The sequence below is a fragment of the Python bivittatus genome, unplaced genomic scaffold (assembly GCF_059951505.1).
Source record: "Python bivittatus isolate LINGU-HERP-01145 unplaced genomic scaffold, Pbiv_v1 ctg000690_np1212, whole genome shotgun sequence".
NCBI classification, from domain to species: domain Eukaryota; kingdom Metazoa; phylum Chordata; class Lepidosauria; order Squamata; family Pythonidae; genus Python; species Python bivittatus.
This window is the reverse complement of record NW_028277096.1, coordinates 20,603,030-20,625,317: the sequence shown is the minus strand read 5'-3', so window position 1 is coordinate 20,625,317 and position 22,288 is coordinate 20,603,030. Positions and strand designations below refer to the sequence as shown.

General features: G+C 43.2%; 1 protein-coding gene across 1 annotated transcript in view; it reads right to left on the bottom strand.

The window, feature by feature from the left end:
• TBX4 (T-box transcription factor 4) overlaps positions 1 to 22,288 on the bottom strand; it is a 67,627-nt gene that overhangs the window by 19,552 nt on the left and 25,787 nt on the right. The window contains 2 exon segments of the mRNA XM_088152255.1: positions 8,659 to 8,806; positions 10,218 to 10,337. Coding sequence (XP_088008381.1) covers positions 8,659 to 8,806; positions 10,218 to 10,337 — 268 coding nt within the window.

Below are 22,288 nucleotides of genomic sequence, written 5' to 3'. Positions count from 1 at the left end.
GCAATTAAAATGCATGGGTTTGAAATCGTTAAACATCACACCCCAACTGCAAAGCAATGTCTGAAATCAGCCTAAGCATCGTCCCATCTCCTTGTTTTCTTCTCCCTCCTCTGCTCAATTCCTCTGGAATCTCCTTTAGTTGTACCCCAACCTGCAACAGGTCAAGGAACTGGGGCCTATCTTGCTCCCAGGTCCATACTGCTGTCACTGGACATTCCTGACAATACATCCCATCAGCCAGTGGAACAGCCCGCCACATGAAAGGGGGAGCGTGCCCTTGTTGGAGGACTTCAACCAAAGGCTGGATGGTCATCTGTCAGAGGTGGTCTTGGGGATCCTGTCTGAGCAAGGATGACCTGTCTTGGAACTCTGTGCTTCCATAAGGCTTCCGTATTGCCATCAAATCCCCGAGTGATTCTTGCAGGAAATAAAGAAAGTGGGAATAAATTAAGTCCAAGGCCTGTTCTGCAGGAGTTTGTTTCCAGCCAGGAAAAGAAAGTTGTAGTACTGGAGATGTGGCTATTTAATCACGTAAAACTGGGAAGAAATGACAGGGAATAAAGTTTCCAGCCAGGGTTGTCCACATGGGGGTCAAAAACGTCAAGATGGTGGCCACCAACATGCAGTCAAAGCCTCACCTCTCATTTATTTATTTATTTATTTGAATTCTATAGCTGCCCATACGTGACTCTTTGTGTGTGCATTGCATGTTAAACAGAGGTTGGGCTTCAGTCACATGGTTATGATCACCATCCTGACTTTTTTGACCTCTCTGCAGATATCTATTTCCAGCACTCTTTATTCAGTCCTGAGACTCAAGTTCTGTGTACTGCCCTGGACTTTTGGGTCCACCAAATTTGCAGCAGTGAAACCCAAGCTTTGTTCCTATTCTAAAACACATTTTTAAAAAAGCACTCAAATTGCAAGGGAAAACGTTGTATTAAGGAGTTATCCATAAGCTTGCATTTTTGTTCCACCAGGAAAAAAAAATCCTCCAAAACAAACTGGAAAGAGACAATGCAATTCTGTTTTTTCACATTCCCCCCTGAATGTAAGAAACTAACTCAACTCAAGGTTGGGCCTTTGGACAATCTAACCCTGTTTTGGTCGACAGAGGGGAGCAACAGCTTTAGGGGTTCAAGATGGTGTTTTCTAGCTCAACTTGGAGATGCTGTAGATTGAACAAGCAAAGAACACTGTATTCCTCATGTTCACCACAGGTTCTCTATGCTTTTCCATGCTGACGTGATGCACTTGAGCGAGCAAACAGGTTTCTGCGTGGGCAAAAGGGGGCACTGGGGGACCTCCTCCCCACATTCATGTCCATCTCTCCTGAGCTAGGTGGAAGGACTAACCTGTCCTTGAGTTTGGCTTTCCTGGAGAACATTTTTGCACAGACAAGTTCAACGCGTGATATCTGATCTCTGCTGGGTCAAGCGAGAGAACTGAAGGAAGCTGATGTCTTCCAAACACTACCTAAGCCTTCTCTTTTGCAATTTCTCCAGCATCACGTGGATGAATTGCCCAAGAACTTTGGTTTTTCCCAGAAATTCCAGTATCATTCTTGGCTCAGGAAGTGCATCCAAACCAGGTTTAGAAATAGGCATTTGTAAACACAGGTAGCAAAGTACATTCTGAGAAAAAAAGAAAGAGATACTTGAATGAGCATGTTTCTCCTGGTGAAACACATTATGGATGAAGGCAAAAATGGGGCAACACTAAGACAGTTCATTGGGACTGGAAATGAGTTGATGCCCAATGCATTTCTCCATGTATCTCTCCTGATTGATCATGTGCCATCATGTTGGTATCAACTCTGTAATCACATAGGCAGAACTTCTCCAGGATGATCTGTCCTCAATCTGGTCCTTCAGGTCTTCCAATGATGCACCCATCATCACCATAGCTGAGTCCCTCCACCTTGGTGCTGATTGTCCTCTTCTCTCCTTCCAGCTTTCCCAGTATTAGAACTTTCTCCAGAGTTACTTTGGTCTTCACATCAAGTGTCCAAAGTAGGATAATTGGAGTCTGGAGAATCCAAATTCTAGTTGGGAAAAAGCATCAGTGAAAAGACCCCTGTCCTCTCTTTCACTGTTTCTCTTCAGCTGAGCTCCCCAGCTTGATGAAGAGCGGGTGCGAAGGTTAGAGGAAAACAGAAGCCCTTTCTTTGTTGAATAGATGAGGCTCCTCCATTAGGCTGGGATCAGTTTTTTAATGGCCCTTTTTTAATCTGGCTGCCATGTATAACCTTACCCACGGAAGCAACTGCATCTTATACCCCTGAAATGTAGTTTTTATTGATGACATTTTCCAGATCAAGTCTCTCCCCCTCCTCTCTGAGGGGGGAATGAGAAACTGGTATTTTCTGAGCCTCACACGGGGGTTTCTTTTAACTCTTTCGCTGCGGCTGGAGCTGCAGCTTTGAACCAGCAACGAAGCAAATTGTGTAGCATTTAAAGCATCGGTCTTTTAGCTGCTCCCATTTGGCGCCCAAAGGGCCTTCAAGGGGAACATTGCCTGATTTTAAAAATGACTCCAAAAGCATTAATTGGCAGAATTAATTGGATTAGCTAAGACATGGGCTTCCTGTGATTCAAGAAGGAGGCATGATAGGCTGGGGGACAGGAAGACAGTGACATCACCGGGGTTATTCTCTTATCAGCATGACACAAATGCCATCTTTGGCATCATTCGGGTCATTTGCGCAGTGACATTATTACCACGTACATAATAAGCTACATCACTGTAGCTTATTCTCGTCACTGGTGATTGGATGGCAGTATTTATGAGTGAGGCTAGGAGAAATATTCAGACAACCCCAAGTTGTTGTCTCCAGGATACTGGAAATTGCTTTTACATTGTTATTTATTCATTTATTGTATTAATTTTATCATGGGTGCTCATTCCAAAAGACTCTTAAATAGATGATAATGATGTTGAAGATGATAGATAGATAGATAGATAGATAGATAGATAGATAGATAGATAGATAGATAGATAGATAGATAGATAAAAGATATATAGATATAGATAGATGATAAATAGATAATAGATAGATAAATGGTAGATAGATGGATGATAGATGATAGATAGCTAATATGTCATTCGTGTTCACTCTTAGTGACCACTCCAGGAGAATCTGTCCCCAACCTGGTCCTTCAGGTCTTCCAATGGTGCACTCATCGCTGCTGTAACTGAGTCCATCCACCTTCTGCTGGTCGTTGTCTTCTCTTTCCTTCCACCTTTCCCAGCATCATGGGCTTCCCAAGAGAGCTGGGTCTTTGCATCATGTGTCCAAAGTAGGATAAATTGAGCCTGGTGCCTCGAGTGAGAACTCTTGAGTCGATCAGTTCAATGATCTATCGATTTGTTTTCTTGGCTGTGTGCATGGATGGGCCCCTTTTAACTTTATGGAATGGACAAGAAGTCTGCCAGTTTCCCCTTCTGGTCCAAGGAATAGAAAGAAGAGTAAAATTCCAGGTTCCTCCATCCTCCACTGGTTCGGGTGTCAAATACAGTGGTACAGTGGTACCTCGGGTCACGAACTTAATTCATTCCGCAACTCTGGTCACGACCCGAATTGGTCGCGACCCGAATCAAATTTTCCCTTAAGGTTCAATGTAAATACAGTTAATCCATTCTGAACCATATGTATTTTTTTTTTAAACCACAAAAATATGACACAAAGTACAGTACAGTACAGTACAGGATGAAGAGAGAGAATGCTAACCTTGCTCGAGGCGACTTCTGGCGTGGAGGACAGGAAGGCGGGTGGGGAGGCGGTTATTGCTTGGAGGGAGAGTCCCCCTCCCTACAGGAAGCCACGACCACGTGTCACGGCAGGGAAAATGGCCGCGGATCCTATTCGTCACCCGATGCGGAGTTTGCGAACAGAAGCAAAATTTTGCGAACGGTGCTGGTCGCGGTATTACTGTACCTCGGTTCACGAACACTTCTGTTCACAAACGATTCAGTTCACGAACAGCACCGTTCGCAAAATTTTGCTTCCGTTCGCGAACTCCGCATCGGGTGACGAACACGACCCGCGGCCATTTTCCCTGCTGTGACACGTGGTTGTGGCTTCCTGTAGGCGAGATCACGGTCACAGACAGACGTCCTGTGAAGCTTTTTGGTTTGCTTTTTAGCATGGCTCCCAAGAAAGTGCAGAGCAAGCATGGTAAGAATAAGGTTTTGAAGAAAATAACCATTGAATTGAAGGAGGAAATTGTAGAAAAGCAGGAGCGTGGTATTCGTGTGACTGATCTGGGCTCGGAGTACAAGATGGCGGAAGAACTTGCTGAACTCCGGAGTGAGCAGCAGAAGGCGCTTGTTGAGGAGCATTCCACTGAGGAAGAGGAAGACAGGGAGGAGGTTAGCAGTGATGGGATAAAATCCATTATGGAAAAATGGAATGAGTGCCAGGATTTCTTTGAGAAGCACCACCCCAACAGAACTGTAACGAACAGAGTGTTGAATATGATGAATGACAACGTGGTCTCTCATTTCCGGAGGGTTATGCAGCGCAGGAAAAAACAACTGACATTAGACAGATTTTTCACCAGAACTGAGCCTGCAGCTAAGAGACAAAGAAGAGAGGACACCCCTGAAGGAGATCTCCCCGGTGTCCTTTTGGAGGGGGACTCTCCCTCCAAGCAATAACCGCCTCCCCACCCGCCTTCCTGTCCTCCATGCCAGAAGTCGCCTCGAGCAAGGTTAGCGTTCTCTCTCTTCATCCTGTACTGTACTGTACTTTGTGTCATATTTTTGTGGTTTAAAAAAAAAATACATATGGTTCAGAATGGATTAACTGTATTTACATTGAACCTTATGGGAAAATTTGATTCGGTTGGCGACCAAAATCGGTTGGCGACCACGTTCGTAGGGGTCAGAACGGATTACGCATATTTACATTGAACCTTATGGGAAAAGTTGATTCGGTTCACGACCAATTCAGTTCGCGACCAGAGTCGTGGAACGAATTAAGTTTGGGAACCGAGGTACCTCTGTACAAGAGAGGCAATGGATGGGCAGGTACGTTAAAAGTGCAGGCAATAATGCAAACACTTCCGTGCTTATTAAAATGGATTAGTTCTAGTAGATACTGCAGGGAGAAACAGAAAATGACGCCTCTGGGAGCGTTTCCTTGGGAGCATTTGCATAGACCTTTAGCGCGTCGTTGGTAGCATAACGTTACAGTGATGTATTGGAGTCTGTTAGGTTTTTAGCTAACATCGTTCCTGTGCTGGTGCTCCAAGTCGCCACGTAAGGGATGTGTTTGCATTATTTGCTTCACATGTAGAATGAAGGGGCTTCCTTTCTTTCTCTAAAAAGAGTATTATACATGATCGAAAGCAAGAAATACTAAAACCAAACCAAGATATAGGTTGAGGTGGCTGAGTCCAAATCCCTAAAAATGTAAAACTGAAATGCAAGTAACGTGTACCTTACTATGCAAACATGTGTCCTCTTTTGTATGTTGGGCTTTTTTTTAACCTTCAGAGCAGGTAAACCTAGCAATGCCTCCTCCCAAGATGTTTTTTCAACATCCCAACCCAGCCTATAGACTTGGGATTTCCTCGTGGTCTCCCATCCAAGCATTAGCAAGCTTTGATCCTATGTAGCTTATCCACAGCATGACCTGGGGAGGCAGTGAAGTTTAGGGGCCACCAGAGAAGGCTTTTTGTTATTTGCTGTATGACCTTGTTCAGCTTTTTCCAAAGTCAGCCAAGATCAGTTAGACCAGTGTTGTCCAAACCTGGCCACTTTAAGATGAGTGGACTTCAACTCCCAGAATTCCCCAGCCAGCCTGGGGAATTCTGGGAGTTGAAGTCCACTCATCTTAAAGTGGACAAGTTTGGACAACACTGAGTTAGGCGCTACCTCCTGTTAGGAGGCATAGGAGTCCCATCGGTGAAGACCATGGGGAGAGTTCTCTCCTCACCCCTTCTCTTGCCATTTCATTGAAACAGCCAGCACGGAGCATTAAGTGTGACCCCCTTGTCCCTAAAGGAGCATCCAATTCCTCCTGTGAGATCTTCTCTGAAATTCCCTCCTCTGAAATCAGTTTCTAATGCAAAGACTCTTTCACCACACTGAATGAGGACTGGTAGGAAGTTGTTTTTCTCCCAACCTATCATATCGCCTTCAATGCTGTAATGGTGGGAACAACAAAACATTGCAACCGATTTACAGCGGACAGGCCGTTCTGCTCACCAAAAAGGAGGTGACCGACAGTGTTTTTTTAAAGGAATGGAAAATGTTTTGGTGCACAGAAGAGGCATAGTGGCAGGGGGAGAGATTGGAGCAATTAATGGTTTTTTTCAGGTGATATTTTGTGAAAAGATTTTCCATGCAGATGTGGAGGTCAGGAAGTCTGATCAGATGAGTCTGCTTTCCAAAATGCAATTTTTCTTACTGGGTTGGTGATGACATAGATAGATAGATAGATAGATAGATAGATAGATAGATAGATAGATAGATAGATAGATAGATAGATAGATGGCAGTCTGGTAGCATCTTTTCCGACTAACAAATTTTATTAAAAGGCAGAGTCCACCTCCTGATGGTTGGCCACCATAGACTAACGTGGCTCTCCTCCTACAATGCTTTGTCAGATTAAAAGAACGTTTGGAAACGGCTTTCAAAGAGCAACTCAGTTCGCCAAAGGAGATCCGTGTCAGCCAATGTAAAATTCACCGTGGCAATTCCCAATAGGTAAAGGCCGCAGCAATTCCGCTATCTGAACCATGTCTCCCAAGGAGTTGTCTAACTCAGGGTTCCTCAACCGTGGCAACCTGAAGATGTGTGGACTTCAATACCCAGAATTCCCCAGCCAGGAATTCTAGGAGTTGAAGTCCACACAGCTTAAAGTTGCTGAGGTTGAGAAACCCTGCTCTAGCCCACCACCCAAGGATTTCCTAGTGTTATCTCCTTCAAGTACTAACCAGATTCAACCCTATTTAGCTTATCCCCAGTGTGGCCTGACAATGAGATAAAGGTTAGTGGCAAATAGATAAACCTTTTTGTTACTGCTATTGTTCAGATCTGGGAAGCCAGAATCTGTTGCTGATCTGTTGCAAACCATCCAGCAATTTACCACTGAATCCTAATCTTGTTTCATGCCAACTGCTGACACAATGGATACCTCCCCATGTAGGTAATGTCTTGGCTTACTTGCTTGAGCTATCTGTCTGTATGGAAGACTCTGCAGGTTGGGACCTGGGCCAAAAGGCCTTTGTATATCACCTTTCAGTTAACCCAGGCTCTTCCAGTTAGTGTTTCCTCTACTTCTTTCAACCACAGATGCCCTGCTCTGGCCCATTGCAAGTACACACTTACTTCAAGAAGGAGAAGGAGAAGGAGAAGGAGAAGGAGAAGGAGAAGGAGAAGGAGAAGGAGAAGGAGAAGGAGAAGGAGAAGGAGAGGAAGAAACAGGCAAATGCTGTGAACTAGTATTAATAAGTTTCTGATCCAGTGGCACTTAGGAGGATCAAGTCTCATTTTCAACAGTAGTTGGGTCTATAGCAGCTTAAATAAATGTAGTGTTACTCATGGATATACTTCAGCTAACATTTTTGACTTGAATATGTTGCAAGACACATTTTCCCTCTACAAGAGGAAGATGGGAGTGCAGCATGGACACATATGTATAGCTCTTATATTTGCGAGCCCTGGAATCTATCAGAATGGTTAAGCTTGTTATATCCCTTACAACCTTCCTAAATCAGGGTGCTGGGATGGGGGTGGGGGTTCAGGCTGAGTACAGCTGAGTGTGCAAAGACTTTGAAATATATAAATGCATGTCTTATCCTTAAGGGTAAGGATTTGGCATTTAAACAAAATGCTTTCTAGAGGTTGAGCAAAATTAGAGACTAATAAATATCTGTTGGGACCAGTTGCAAAAGAGCAAGAACAGAAATGTCTCTAACTCCACTGCTTTAGGGGCTTGTTTGCCCCTAAAGCAGTGTTTCTCAACCTTGGCAACTTGAAGATGTGTGGACTTCAACTCCCAAAATTCCCCAGCCAGCATGATCGTGTAACCGTGGGGATGTTGCGGTGGTCATAAGTGTGAGGACCGGTTATAAGTCACTTTTTCCAGCATTGTTGTAACTTCAAACAGTCATTAAACAAACGGTTGTAAGTTGAGGACTACCTGTACGTAAGTTGCAACATTAGGGGGATGATGTCATGCTGCAAGTGACATCATTTCCCTTCCTACCTCATACTCCTTTCTGAAAAGCTGGGCTGTGGGGTGGGAGTAGGACTGAGAGATGAAGATTTGCAAATTTCCAGCCTGGATTCATGTGATTAAGGGGAGATATTATGGTTAAGTAGTAATGGTACTAAGAAGTAATTCACAAACCACACGATTGCTTGATGCAATGTGTAAACCTGGCCATTGAAATCAATGAGACTGGCAAAATATTTGCTAAATGTTTATGGCAAGACAGGCTTCTAGACTGAATGTTTTGGGAGATTTTTGATAAGCTTTGATCCTTGGAGGTTTTCTCCCTTGACCTGTCTGGGCTGCATTACCTGGGGGCTGATGCTGAAATCCACCACTTTGGGGGACAACCCCATTGGAGAAGGTCAAATTGTACTTCTTCATTGTCCCTCCAAAGAACAACAATCATAATAACTTTTAGAAATTCCTCTTACATGTCCAAAGGGATCCAGGTGGTTGTTCGTGAGTTTTAGCTTCTGAAAAGACACCAGCTGTCGCATCCAATGAGTTCCAGTAGCCGGGGAGTCGGGGTGAACGTACAACCGTCCAGGCATGGCAGGTTCCGCTTTGCCAGCCACCATCCTATGTTCAAAGCAATACAAGACACTGAATTTCCCAGCCTCTATTTGTAAACTCAGCGAGGCAACTATCTAGCTCTTTGACAAACCCAGGCTTCCTTTTTTCAAACAAAGCCTTCATACAGAGCAGCACATTCAGCAAATAACGGGAGAAGAAACGGTCAATTTTCTTCTTCAAAAGCAGATACATTCTTTCCCAACTCATTCACCTTGTGAGTCTTGTTGCATCTGCTAATGTTTATGCTTCGTTCTTTGCCAAACAGTAAGAAAGCAATATCAACCTTCTCCAGATTCTGTAAAGATGGTGGAGGTGGTGGTGGTGGGGAGTCCTCCCAGCCTCAGCTTTCTCCAAAACAAGACTCCAGCCCTTTTCTGTCTACACCCATTTCTCTCCCTGTCCTAGACAACTGCTGTTCCTACAATGTCTGTTCCATTCAAGAGCCAGGCAGCAAATAGGAAAAGGGGGAAGCCTGGAGGACAAGTCCAGGAGGGACTTCTAGGAGGAGGGTTGAAGAATATTTTGCCTGGAGAAGAGAGAGGTGACATGATAGCTAACTTCACATCTTCGGGGGTGATCTAATGATGAAACAAGCTTATCTGCTTTCATTCCACAGGTTATATCTCAAACCCAAGAGTACAAATTAGAGCAAAGGGGATTCCAACCAAGTTTTAAGAAGAACTTCCTGGGGTCATGAATCATCTAACCATGAAATAAATTGGTTTGGTGGGCAGCAGGCTTCCCCTTCCATGAGGGATGTTTCAGGGGGGGATAGAAAGCCACCTGAGAAGATTTCAACTTATTTGTTATATTGACAAGAGTCTGGACTAGATGATTTTTGAAGTATTTCCCATTTTTTGTTATCTGACCCAGATCATCTCTCTAAACACTGAACATCTACTCAGTCTTGCTTTGGTCAGCCTCTGCAATCCAACTTCACATTAATTAGGCCCACAATGTTCTAATTTATGGAATCACATGAGTGTTTTAATGTTCCAGAAACCGCATTATGTACAGATAGTTTTCTTGAAGCCAGCTTCTGTCTATTAAGCCACTAACTTAGTTACTGAAATAAATCAATTTTTTGGATTTCCAAAATCCTTTTCCCCATCTACTAACCAATTACGATGTGTCTACACAACATACAAAACTAATCAAAATTTAACTGGGCTTTGTCAGTTGGACATATAAAGTTGCCAGGTCTTTAATGGGTCTGGTTAAACACCCAGCATGAACTCAACCACTATGGAAAATCTTTGGGGCAGAAGTTAGCAAAGTAGAAGGAGGGCCCCTTGAAACAGAACTGGAATGGAAGGAATCTTGTAACACTCTAATGAGCACAAGAAAACCATTATGAACAGGTTCTAAATGTACTTAAATTCCCTACAATTATATCATCGTGCTATTCATCACATACCACTTGTTGTCGCAGAATTTGTATCGATGATCGTCTGCCGGGACGATATCAATCAACAAGATGTACTTAGTCTTGGGATTCATCCCTGTCACTTTCACTTTGTAGCTTGGAAACATCCTCCTTATGGGAAAGATAAAAGAAAGAAGATGAAAGAGGGAGGGAGGGATGGATGGATGGAAGGAAGGAAGGAAGGAAGGAAGGAAGGAAGGAAGGAAGGAAGGAAGGAAGGAAGGAAGGAAGGAAGGAAGGAGAAGCAGAAGGGGGAGGAGGAGGAGGAGGAGGAGGAGGAGGAGAAGAAGAAGAAGAAGAAGAAGAAGAAGAAGAAGAAGAAGAAGAAGAAGAAGAAGAAGAAGAAGAAGAAGAAGAAGAAGAAGAAGAAGAAGAAGAAGAAGAAGAAGAATTAAAATCAGCATTAGACACACTGAAAAACAAGCTGGGTTATAGACCAGCTTTCTGTGACTTGACTGGGATGATCATTCCCAAAATATCTACATTATTAACTTTTATATCAACTGGGAAGTAGGGATGCCCATTGGGGTAGGAAGTCAAAAAAGTCATGCAGCTGAAGTCCTGCCCCCTTTTTAGTGCAATGCACATGTGACACACCTTAAGAAGCAGTGGGGTTTTGGTCACACAGTTATGGTCATCATCTTGACTTTTTCTACTCCCCCCCCCCACAGATAACCCCACTGGGAAGTTTTAGCCTCCACCCCCCCCCCAATACATCTGGAAAACACACCATTGGAGAAGTCTGTATAGACTCACTTCAAACATTAAGAGGAAAAACTTTCATTTCATCACAAGAACCACTGATATGCAAAAGAAGAGCTCAAACCGTACTGACATGAAATCACAATTAAATTATGGAATTCTTATCCTCAAGGAGTGGCTATTTTTAGTCACTCTTGTGCATCTGGAATTTCAGCTGGCCCTTTTCTTCCATTCTCCTCTATCACTCCCTTTGCCCTCCACTCTTGGAACTCAATATCCTGCCAGTGAGTATTCGCAAAGCTCATTGATCTGTGCTAGGAGGAGGTGTTTCCCTATCATCTTTAATACAAGACCAACCAAACTACACAGTTGAAATGGTCAATATATTTGTATAGTCCTTCACCCATAAGTAGATTGCAATGAAGACTTCGCAAAACAGGCCATATGAAGAAATATCAATAGATCAAATTCTGTGAACTTATTGAATTTGTTAGCTGTGAACTTGTTGAAATTCATACTAGGAGAAATCAAATCAGTGGGTTAGTTACATCATATTATCAGCAATGTCAGAAATGCCAACATTATACTATACCATACCAATATAATACCAATATAGCCAGATAGGATTTCATGAAAGAAATCATGTTAAGAAGCCTAACAATTCCTTACACATTGGGTGGGGGAGGGACAGAAAGAAAGAATTGGTAACCTTACCCCTAGCCCTGTAATTCTCCCTCTTTGCTCTCTGTCCATTAGACTGTCTATAAGAACTAGGGTAGCCACCATAGAGATGCAGATCCTGTCTTATTTTCCATGATTTGAATATTACATGTCTATGGATCCCTGCAGAAGATTCCAGATTTTGTCAACATCATGAACGCTGCATCATGCCCTTGCACCATTACACCCCAAGATCCACCCCTTTTGGGTGTGAGACATCTCGATGCATATTTGAAAAGAACGGGGCTTGTGTGGTGATTGTGCAATGCTGGTTTCCTCTGTTATAGACACCACTGACTTTTCTCCAATCAGTTCAGGACAGCAGGAACCACTCCCCTTTTTCCAGGTTGCTGCTATAGTTGATTAGGCTTTAAGATCATAACTGCCCACAAATCATTGGAAAAGGTTGATGTCCAAGCAAAAACTTGAATCCAGGGCCCTCCATCAGCTTCTAGTCATTTCTTCACTTGCAGCTTTGGGCATTATCTAGCATCATCCATGCATCATTGTGCAGGCTTGATATCTCTTCAACAACAGCTGGGTAATGCTGTAAAGATGGTCCAAGACAGTGTTTTTCGAATTTAGCAACTTTGAGATGTATGGACTTCCACTCCCAGAATTCCCCAGCCAGGATGGGAATTCTGGGAGTGGAAGTCCATACATCTTAAAGTTGCCAAGTTTGAAAACCACTGGTCTAAGTGATGCATGGGGAAATGTCTTAAGTCCAATAGTACCCTTGCTGTGGGAAGGCCAACCATTTGGCGCTGGGGGCGCATTTCTATTTTGGAGAGCCAGTTGAATAATAATATCTGCCAGGGTGGACTTGGGGAATGCCTTCATTTGCTCCCCTCTAGCCACACCCCCAAAAGAGGGTCGACAGGGAGGGGGAAGTGGAGGAAAATGAGAAAACAGCATCGTGCCGTTTGTATGTGGGCTGGGAGTCACAGACATGTACCAAAGAGGTGGACATACAGCAGAATGGGGTAATCCTGCTGTATTTTGACAAAAGTGTCTGTCCTCAGTGCCCTTTATCAAGGTTCTTCAAACTTTGTTCTGCTCTGTAGAACCCCAGAGTTCCATGAGAAACAAAGAGAACTAACTTTACTCCAATGCAGCCAATTTACTACCACTAGAGCAGTGTTTCTCAACCTTGGCAACTTGAAGATGGGTGGACTTCAACTCCCAGAATTCCCCAGCCAGCACAGCTGGCTGCGGAATTCTGGGAGTTGAAGTCCACCCATCTTCAAGCTGCCAAGGTTGAGAAACACTGCACTAGAGCTTTGCATCTTGACCAGGGGTTCTGGGATTTTCTAAAAAAAATGAACAGATTCTGTTGAAGAAGTTTGAAAACGCTTGCCCTTCATCACTGATTTTTGTCTCTTGTTTTCCTCTGGGGAAGTGGGAACCTTCCCTCTCCCCAAATTACTTGGCTAAATCTACCCACCATTTTTATTTTCCAAGGTTGTAGAAACGTAGAATCCTACCCTTCTAAAATTCTAAATTCTCATCACACCTGTATCCTTCAAAAAAATGCTAAAATGTAGAATCCTTTATCCTTGGAAACAGAGGTACTGTTACTTTATTGCCTACTTTGCTTTGTTGTGGGCTAGCTGTTAATTATTATTAAAAGAACTCTTAAAACATTAAGGGTAGAACAAGACGCTTAGTGTATTTATTTATTAATAACATTTCTGTTCTGCTCCAATCATTTCATTGCTTTTATTTTTAATTTTATGATCTGTGCTGGAGACTGTTGGATTAGTCTTCTTTACCCTGTTCCAAAACATTTTTTCCCACTTCAGTAAAATCACTCTGCATTTTCTTTGCCTCTTTTCATCTTCTCCATTCTTTGCTCTGTTGAGCATTATTCTTTGCAACTATTCTTTTCTTTCTATATTCAACAGACAGTATCTTTCCCTCTTTAGTTTTTGGGGCAATCACATTCTCTTCCATGCATTTATTCCTTCATCCACAGCTTCTTCCACTTCATCATTTCTCAATGCTTTCTCTTAGCATAACTCCACACACTTCTGTAACAAAATTCTTTTCACTCCACGTAGTTTCCACTTCCTCTAACCTTACATCCATTTTCTATTCAGTCTATTGGGAGATTAATCTACTGTGTAATATGTTTCATGTATTTTCTCTTCCTGAAGACATTCTACTTTCACTTTCATTTCTTTCAACTCTTTCTTTCTTTCCATGTTCATTTCTTCCCAAGACCCAGTCTTGACACTACCAAAAAATTGTCTGCCCAACGTTCAGAATCTCTCATCACACCTGTATCTGTAGAAATCCGGTTAGTCTTTTCTGACTAACAAATTTTATTAACAGGTATAAGACTTTTTGAATGACAAGATTAACATAGACCAGTGTTGTCCAAACTTGTCCACTTTAAGATGAGTGTACTTCAACTCCCAGAATTCCCCAGCCAGCTGGGGAATTCTGGGAGTTGAAGTCCACTCATCTTAAAGTGGACAAGTTTGGACAACACTGACATAGACTAACATGGCTCTCCTACCTTGTATCCTTTACTAATTCTTCCAGTGTTTCCATAAACAATCAAATCAGTCATGCTTTTACGTTTACCTTCATTCTTTTATCATGAGTCAGCATGAAAAGACTTACTTAAACCATGTATTCAGAAACAAGCGGGTCTTTTTCTAAGAAAATACAGACCAAAGAATGAGAACCATTCTCATTCATTCTTTGGTCACTAAATTGCCCAAGGATTTTGCTTTTGTGTCTTATATCATGTCATCATTCATCCATTCATGACACTTAGAACATTTTCCCCATTGATTGCATTCATTCAAATTGCACAATTTTCACTAAAATGCATCCCTGATTCTTCCATGATCACCTTTCCCTGGAGCATAACATATAATCTTTACCAACCTGTGGATTCCTACTTTCTTACACACCCATAACAACCTAGGTGACACTATTTTTCTTTCATTCATTTCTGTTGTTAACTTTTTAAACTCTTTAATAAGAGCTAATTTGTTCCTACTTTACCATTTCCTCCTCTTACATTCCAAGACACAGACTTCAGTATATTATGGTCATCACCAATGGATCTATCAATATTGACCTCCACTACCCATCATGGCTTTGGACAATCAAGGCTTTCACATAAGTTAGAGAAGGTATAGAGTTGGTTAACAACCTTACCACATGTAAAACATAGACAAATTCAAGCACAATTTGAGTTGGGACACTGTTGACCTTCTAGACCGAGCCAAATCCAAAAAGGGAATTCCAGGAAGCTTAGCCTTCAGACAAACCATCCATCAATAGACACATAGAGATAAACCCCTCTCCACTCAAACCTTTAAAAGATACAATCAAAGGTCAAGGAAGGAAACAAAAAACCCGGAATACATTTTCCTAAGTAGCCAACATCCAGATAAGAGCAGAAAACAGCACTTGATAAACCATCAGGGAAGAAATAAACCCTAATCAAGGAACCATCAAGGAAGGACTACACCCCAGTCAAGACTGGTTGGGCAAGCTGCCATATATAAACACCCAGTGAAGTTCACTCTCCTTTGCACTGATAATGTAACCTAGCCTGGTAATGAAACGTCTGCAGGAAACACCCGAACTCAGAGAACATCAAAAACCCAATGTGCAGCCCTCCCTGCTAACAATAAGGACTGTATCAATCACCTAGTACGCTACCAGGCCAAGCACAATCACAGCTTAATTTTACCCCAAGCATTTGCATGCTATGCAAGCTATTTTCCTTTATCAAGAGAAGCTTGTATCTGTAAGTGAGAGAGAGAAAGAGAAAAGAAAGTTTTGGCAGAAACCAGAAAGTCAAGATGGCTCCTCCAACTGTGCAATCAAAATGGTCATCTTGACTTTTTTGACACCCTCCATGGGGTAAGCGGTGATTGCTTGCTACCTGGTGACAAAATGGTGCACTTTTAGGAGCCCTTTGAAGTGCTTCTTCTAACAGCCTACGTACAGGTAGTCCTCGCTTACCGACTGCCTCATTCAGAAACCGCTCAAAGTTATGACGGTGCTGAAAAAATAACTTTATTTATTCATTCATATTTCAAATTTGCCACTGCCCATCTCACTGCAAAGCAACTCTATGACCAATGCCTACATTTATGACCTTCGTAGTGTCCCTCAGTCAGATGATCACCATTACTGTTAGTACACGTGGTCCTGTGTCTGACTTGTTGGTTTTCTTTTTCCACACTTGCAGAGCAGAGAGATCAGAGAGGAAGGGATTACAAGAGAGTAAACAGGTACACAATGGAGAATACATTAGGCTGGTGGCGTAGTGTGCTCAGGGCTACCAGGACCACTGCATTTCTTTCGATGTGTATTCCCCACTGTGTGCCTGCTTACTCTCTTGTAATCCCTCTCCAATGAATGTAAATACAAACATTAATTCCCTTCTTGTTGAGCATTCCAAAGGGTGGGGAGTGGAAAGAAAAGCACAGTCATGGTCACGGGATTTCCCACTCAGTGACCACTTCACTTAACAACAGAGCTGCCAGTCCCAGTTGTGGTGACTAAAGGAGGACTACCTGTACATTTCCCAGACTTTCCCATGAGATTCATTTCATCCAAAAGGAGGCAGTTCACAAAAAATATCTGTCTTTGATTTCCATCCACGGCCTTGAGACACATTAGATAAGCAACTGCATAGATTCCATAGTTCAATTTTTGCATGTCATTTGAAATCTTTCCAAAAAAGAGAAGGCAAAAAAAGTGGAGAAAAGAAAAGAAAGAAGGCCTAATTTTTTAAGGCCAAGATTTCTTTGCCTTGCCATTTTTGTTATTTTAAATCAGGCTTTAGAAAACTGTTCTGAAATCATGTGGACAAACAAACCCACACACACGTGCAGACACAAAGGTTGTTCAGTACAATTACAAACAGAGCGCTGGAAGATTCTACAAGGATATCTATGAGCTCAACTTTTGAACAGCTTCGTCTCTCTTTTACCCACCCAGCCCTTTCCAAACCATAGGACATCCAAGCTACTAAGGGAGCCGAGATCTGAAATATTGTAAATGTTAAGTGCTTTTTAATGGCATTTAAAATTAAGCTTTAGCATATGGACTTCATACAGAAGAGACAAGTTGGAGTTAATAATGTTCTGTAGAAGAGGGCTGTAAAATAAATAGAGTGAGCTGAAGGACTACCATAATATATACAACTGAAATTCTTTTCAGGAGAACAAGTTAGAACTTGCATCTCATCCTGGGTGTCATTTAAGCTCGAAGCTGCTCCGTAACAGCCTTGAATAACATTTGGTGCAACAAATCAGAACTGGTCAACCAGCCAGAGGCACCTGCCAATTTTTGCCTCCTTTTCCAGGAAGAAAGCAGCGTGTGGGGCTCGCCCACGCCCCCAATCCCCATTTTCAACGGGACGCATTCTTACTGGCATTTCATCACACTGATATGATGATGCATTTTTGGCCACCACAAGCAACATTATGGGGGCTCAGCAGTTTCATTTTATTAATAAAGACATGTTTTCAGCTTCTTGGCACGGGTGGGACTTGCAACCAAAAACTTGGAGCAGGCAGGCAGGCAGGAAGGAAGGACATAGAAAGAGGAAGAAAGGAGGGAAAGACAGACATAGAAAGAGGGAGGGAAGAAAGGAAAGGCAAGGCAAGGCAGAGAAAGAGAGGAAGGGGAAGGGGAAGGGGAAGGAAGGAATAAAACGAAAAAGAAAGGAAGAAAGTAAGAGAAAGAAGAAGAAAGAAAAGGGAAGGGAAAGGAGGAAAAAAAAGCAAGAAAGCAAGCAGAGCTTTTCATGCAGGAAGGTTAAGAAAATCAAGATGGTAGCCGTGACCATGCAATCAACACACATAAAAGGGGCAGGATTCTGATCACACAGTTGCAGCCCCCACCAGCCCCCACCATCCTTGTGGACATCCCTTTTGAAGGAAAGGAATGCATGTGTCTTGCTGTGGGACCCATAAGTCAGAAAAAGAGGGCTGGGTTGCAAGAAACAGTCACTGAAGTGAGATCAGACCGGAATTTGTCGTGTCCAATTGGAATGCCGGGTGTGAAACTGCAGGACGGAGTTACCTGGGATCTTGTTGCCCCAGGAAAGAGGGCTGGCTGACAGCCCTTAACCCTGGCATGGTTGGGCCAAATGTTATTCCAAGCTTTGGAGTGGCTGGTGCAAAAAATGCACCATGCTTCCGTTTTCTCAGCAGCTGCCAGGTGCTTACCTGGTTGACAGATAGGACAAAGAAGGTTGTTTATCACAGGCAGGCTGCAGTTCAGCCGAAGGAGCTTTACCGATGCGGGGGGGGGGGCGGGGGGCGGAAGAACCATGTTCCCCCCCAGAGATTCTAGACACCTAAATTTGGAAGTTGGCCCCACTTCTGACTGTAACTGGCCCTTAATGCCAGTTAAAAGAAGAAAGGGATCATACTTTTACATAGTTAGTTCTTGGATCTGTACCTGCTGCATTCAAAAGGACTCTTGGTAGTTTGCAATGCAGTGGTTAAGGGGAAAATGCAATAAAATGTAGACAGTCCCGTTCAGTTACGAACCCAGAATCAAAATAGAACCATTTCAGCCACAGACGCGATACAAAAAATCAGGGGCGTCGCTTCCAACTCCGAAGGCTCTGTGAATAGTTCGTTGTTTAATCGGTTAGAAAAAGCCAGCGGTGTGGGGACTGATGGAATTTCCAGAGGGAGGTTCTCATGGTTCTCAATGCAGGCACACTGGCTGTGAAACAGTTCCCCTAAGCTTCCCCCTTTCCCCTGCAGCAGGTTCTTCTGGAGATACAAAACAGGTGGGTTGATATGGATTGGAGAAGATGGCCTGCAAGAACCTTGGCCCCAGCTTGGGGAAGTTGGAGAAGTTAAACCTGCTCTTCAGATTGTACTGAGAAGCCCAGAGGAAGTCCGGGCAGGTCCCAGAGCTCTGGTGCTCCATGTTGGCAGATCCTAGCCAACCATCCTATCCTATCGCTGCATTCTGGGCTAAGTTAGTTTTTGTAGTTTTGTAATGGCATGTGGGGATGACCTTGGGAGACAGGAGGAAGAGCCGCAGACTGGACAACCGGTGGGTAAAATATGTCTCAGCCCACAGAAGGAAAAGGAGCGTGGGAAACATTTCAGAAGGGACCCTCCCTAGTTTTCTGGAGAGTAAGAGGAAAGGAGGGGAGAAATACTTTCAGTCTTGCAAGATTTTGTTAATGGAACCTTACAATAAAGGTAGAGCTAGTACTCCTGGTTGTGCTTCTTCTCTGGACTACCTCGAAGGGCTGGAAGTTTTATCATGTAGAGTGCAAAGAATGAAAGTCAGGCAAAACAAAAGCACGTAGGCCATCCTATAATGCATAATTCTCCTCCAAACCTCTGTACTACAAGAAGTAGGGGGGATAACTGGTAGACCATCTTGACACACAGAAGCTCTACCGATCCATCTGTCAGTCTACAGGTTGTAGATAAGATCTTGTCTTAAGAACATTTTCACCCTATCATGGTAACACTCTGCCATAATGGGGTGCAAAGGGAAGCTTAAGGGCACTTTCCCCTGCTGATTTACTCTGATCTACTCTGAACTTGGTTCAAAGATTAAAAATGTCGTTTCCTAACCCAATCCTATATTTAGTGAAATGAGAGGCGAGTTTATTTATTTAGCCCACTGTTTGTATACCACTCACTTCCAAGGACTCAGAGCAAGCCAACTAACGTAACTAAAATAAATAAAAATAAATAAAAAAATAAGACGTTTTTAAAAACCAAAATCTGACTAGGTAGATAGGACTTCTAAGGAACTTGTGATTACGTAGAAGAATTAAATTAGCTTCCTATTGTGGGAACCGGTGGAGCATTTTTTAAAAATGCTTTAACATCCAGAAAGAGAAAGGAAAGGAAACATAGAACAAGCAATACAAAAACAGAACAGAAGTGATTTTTAAAAGATCCAAGGTTTAATCTTATGTTTAAAGATGGAGCTGTTTTTTTTTTTGGGGGGGGGTTGCATGCTTATTATGTTTTTGTGTTTCTGTCTCTTTTCTCTTGTTCTGGTCGGGGCAGGGGGTGGGAATTCACATATAAAAAGCAAAAGGTTGCATCTCGCCCATCCCAGATCACCTCAGCCATTAAGAGCTGCGCCTTGGAGACAGACGTTCCAGAGACTGAAATCCTTCTTCATTAACTGGGGAGGGTGACAGCTGTTCCCCACCAACCAGCTCCTTGACCTGTCATGTCTAAAGCTTCACATCTGGCCCTGAGAACCTAAGCAGGACTGGGGTGGGGTGGGGGGTGGAGAGGAAGGAAGAGCTCCTCCCTGGACATGGAGGGAGGGAGGTGAGCAGGCCCAGCAAACAGATGTGGAAAATGCTTGCAAACTTCCCTTCTGTGCAGATTGTCCACAGGGAAACGTCTGGGCAAAGGAGGTTTTTGGAGGTTTCGTTAAGAAATTCTTGTACGGTACACAAAACTAGAGCGGTCGGCAACCCACGTAATATATTTAACCAACGTCTGCTCACCCTTTGTCTTAAAAAGCAAGGCCGATGATGAATTCTGAGACGGGTCCAATGTAGGAGCAGATGTCGTATCTAAAATAATATTTACTCACCCCACCTTGATGTCGCAACTCTGTGCAGTTTGCAAAGGATGAATTAGACCAAAAATCCAGTGAGGCAATGATAAATTGAGAAAATACCCCAAGAGTACAAACCACGACATTCCTCTTTAAAAGAGACGGACGTCTCTCTGTTTGTGTTTGGTGCTGACATCCAGCTGTCAACAAATAAGGGCCTTATGTTCTTTTCAAAATAACAGGAGACAGACCAGCTTCCCATAGCCACGTGGTTCCAAAAACCTACTTCCAGTCTAGAAAAAGCTCCTTATCTCCCAAAGGCTAATATCACAAATAATTAGGCTCTTGGCAACATGAGTTCAGGAGAAAGAGAATCTTCAAAGAAACATTACAAAACATGCCTGCTCCTCTTCAGGGTACCAGCCAATCAGCCTTCTCCTCCTCCAAGATGAATCATCATCACCATCATCCCCATCTTCCCCATCATCCCCATCATCACGATCATCATCATCACTGTTGCTTTTCCTGTGGACATGCAACCTTTTGCACTCTCCGAGAATGCTGATCATTCCTTAAGCTCTGGGAGAGGAGAATTCCCCTTTTATCAAACTTCTCCATACCTTAGGTCCATCCAAGTATGCCATCGCTTTCTTCCTCTTTCTCACTGCCCCCCACCCTTTGCCCCAAGCTCTCTCCATTAGGTAGAGCGTGGCGACCAGCACCAACGTCAGATGCCGAGAGCAGGAGCAGAAATTCCTTCCCTGAAGCCTTTTTCCTCCTGCATAACCCCACTTGTGGGGCTTCTGTGATATCTGCTTGTGGTCCTGGTGCCCTAAGATTGTGGGGGAGTCACCAGCTGCCAGCGTGGATGCAGTTCAAGAGCCACTCCAGGTAGCTTCTGTATGTGGAGTGATGGAAAGATGGTGCCACTGTCTTTGGTCTGGGCAGCAAAACATCACCAACAGCCTGTTGAGGCTTATTAAAGGAGGGCTTATTAAAAGGAGTGAAATTGCTTCAGATCATGGATTTTTACTGGGCTCTGTTTAGATGATCAACGGCTCAGGGCTAGTTCCAGGATAAGCATAAAGGCCAAGGCGTTAGCATCAGCACTCTTCTTCTGGCCATCACAACAAGATCCCCAGTTCTGCTCGAGGCTTGGACCAGGACACATCCAAGGGAAATAATCAAAGGGAGATGTAGAATCAACAGAAGAGAATGCTTCTCACGTGGCACATCATGAACCAGGAAATTCAGCTGCCTTCTCTAAGTATAAAAGGAGAAATGAATCAAGGGCAAAAAGAAGGATGACAAGTAGAGGCTTCCACTTTGTCCTCATCTTCCACGAATGTTGCAAATTGGACTTGCGAGAAGGTTGGGAGTGGGCAGCAATGTCACTGGGAAGGGTGGGCGGAGGTGGGCGGGGACAAGTCCAATAAATAAATAAATAAATAAATAAAATAAAATAAAATAAAATAAAATAAAATAAAATAAAATAAAATAAAGGAAGTGGTCCTGTTCAGACATCTATCTGAAGGGCATTCCAACTTCTGAAGCAAACACTGGGGTTCCTCATCATCCATTTAGATGGTACAAACGTACTTCTATAAGGTCAGCTGGGGTGGAGAACAAGTTCCTTCTGTGCCGTACCTAGCATGGGGTCAGGTGCTCCTTTGAGCTGGGTGTCACTCTGGGGATTTGGAAAACAATTTATGGGCACTCCCACCACATGGGAAGGTATGGCCAATCATTAAACATCCATTGAGCAGGAAGCAAATTGTAGAAGTAGTTCCCTTTTGCTCTCTTCAGCACCAGATACTCCCAAACATCTCAGCCACCTATTTTGGACTAGAAGGTAAGTGGTCACACTTCTCAAACAAATGGGTGGGTTGCAGCCACCCATTTTTTAAAAATGTCCAAAAAGAGTGTGTTTGTGCAGGCATGTGTATGTCTGTTGGGGGGAATATGAGACAATGTGAGTCCAGATATGTCCTACAAACTAAACATAATGTTGGCTCTGTAACAAGCCAGATTACCTTTTTTTAAAGTAAAATAATATATTTTTAACAAGTCAGGTGGAAGATAAGAGCTTAGGTGGG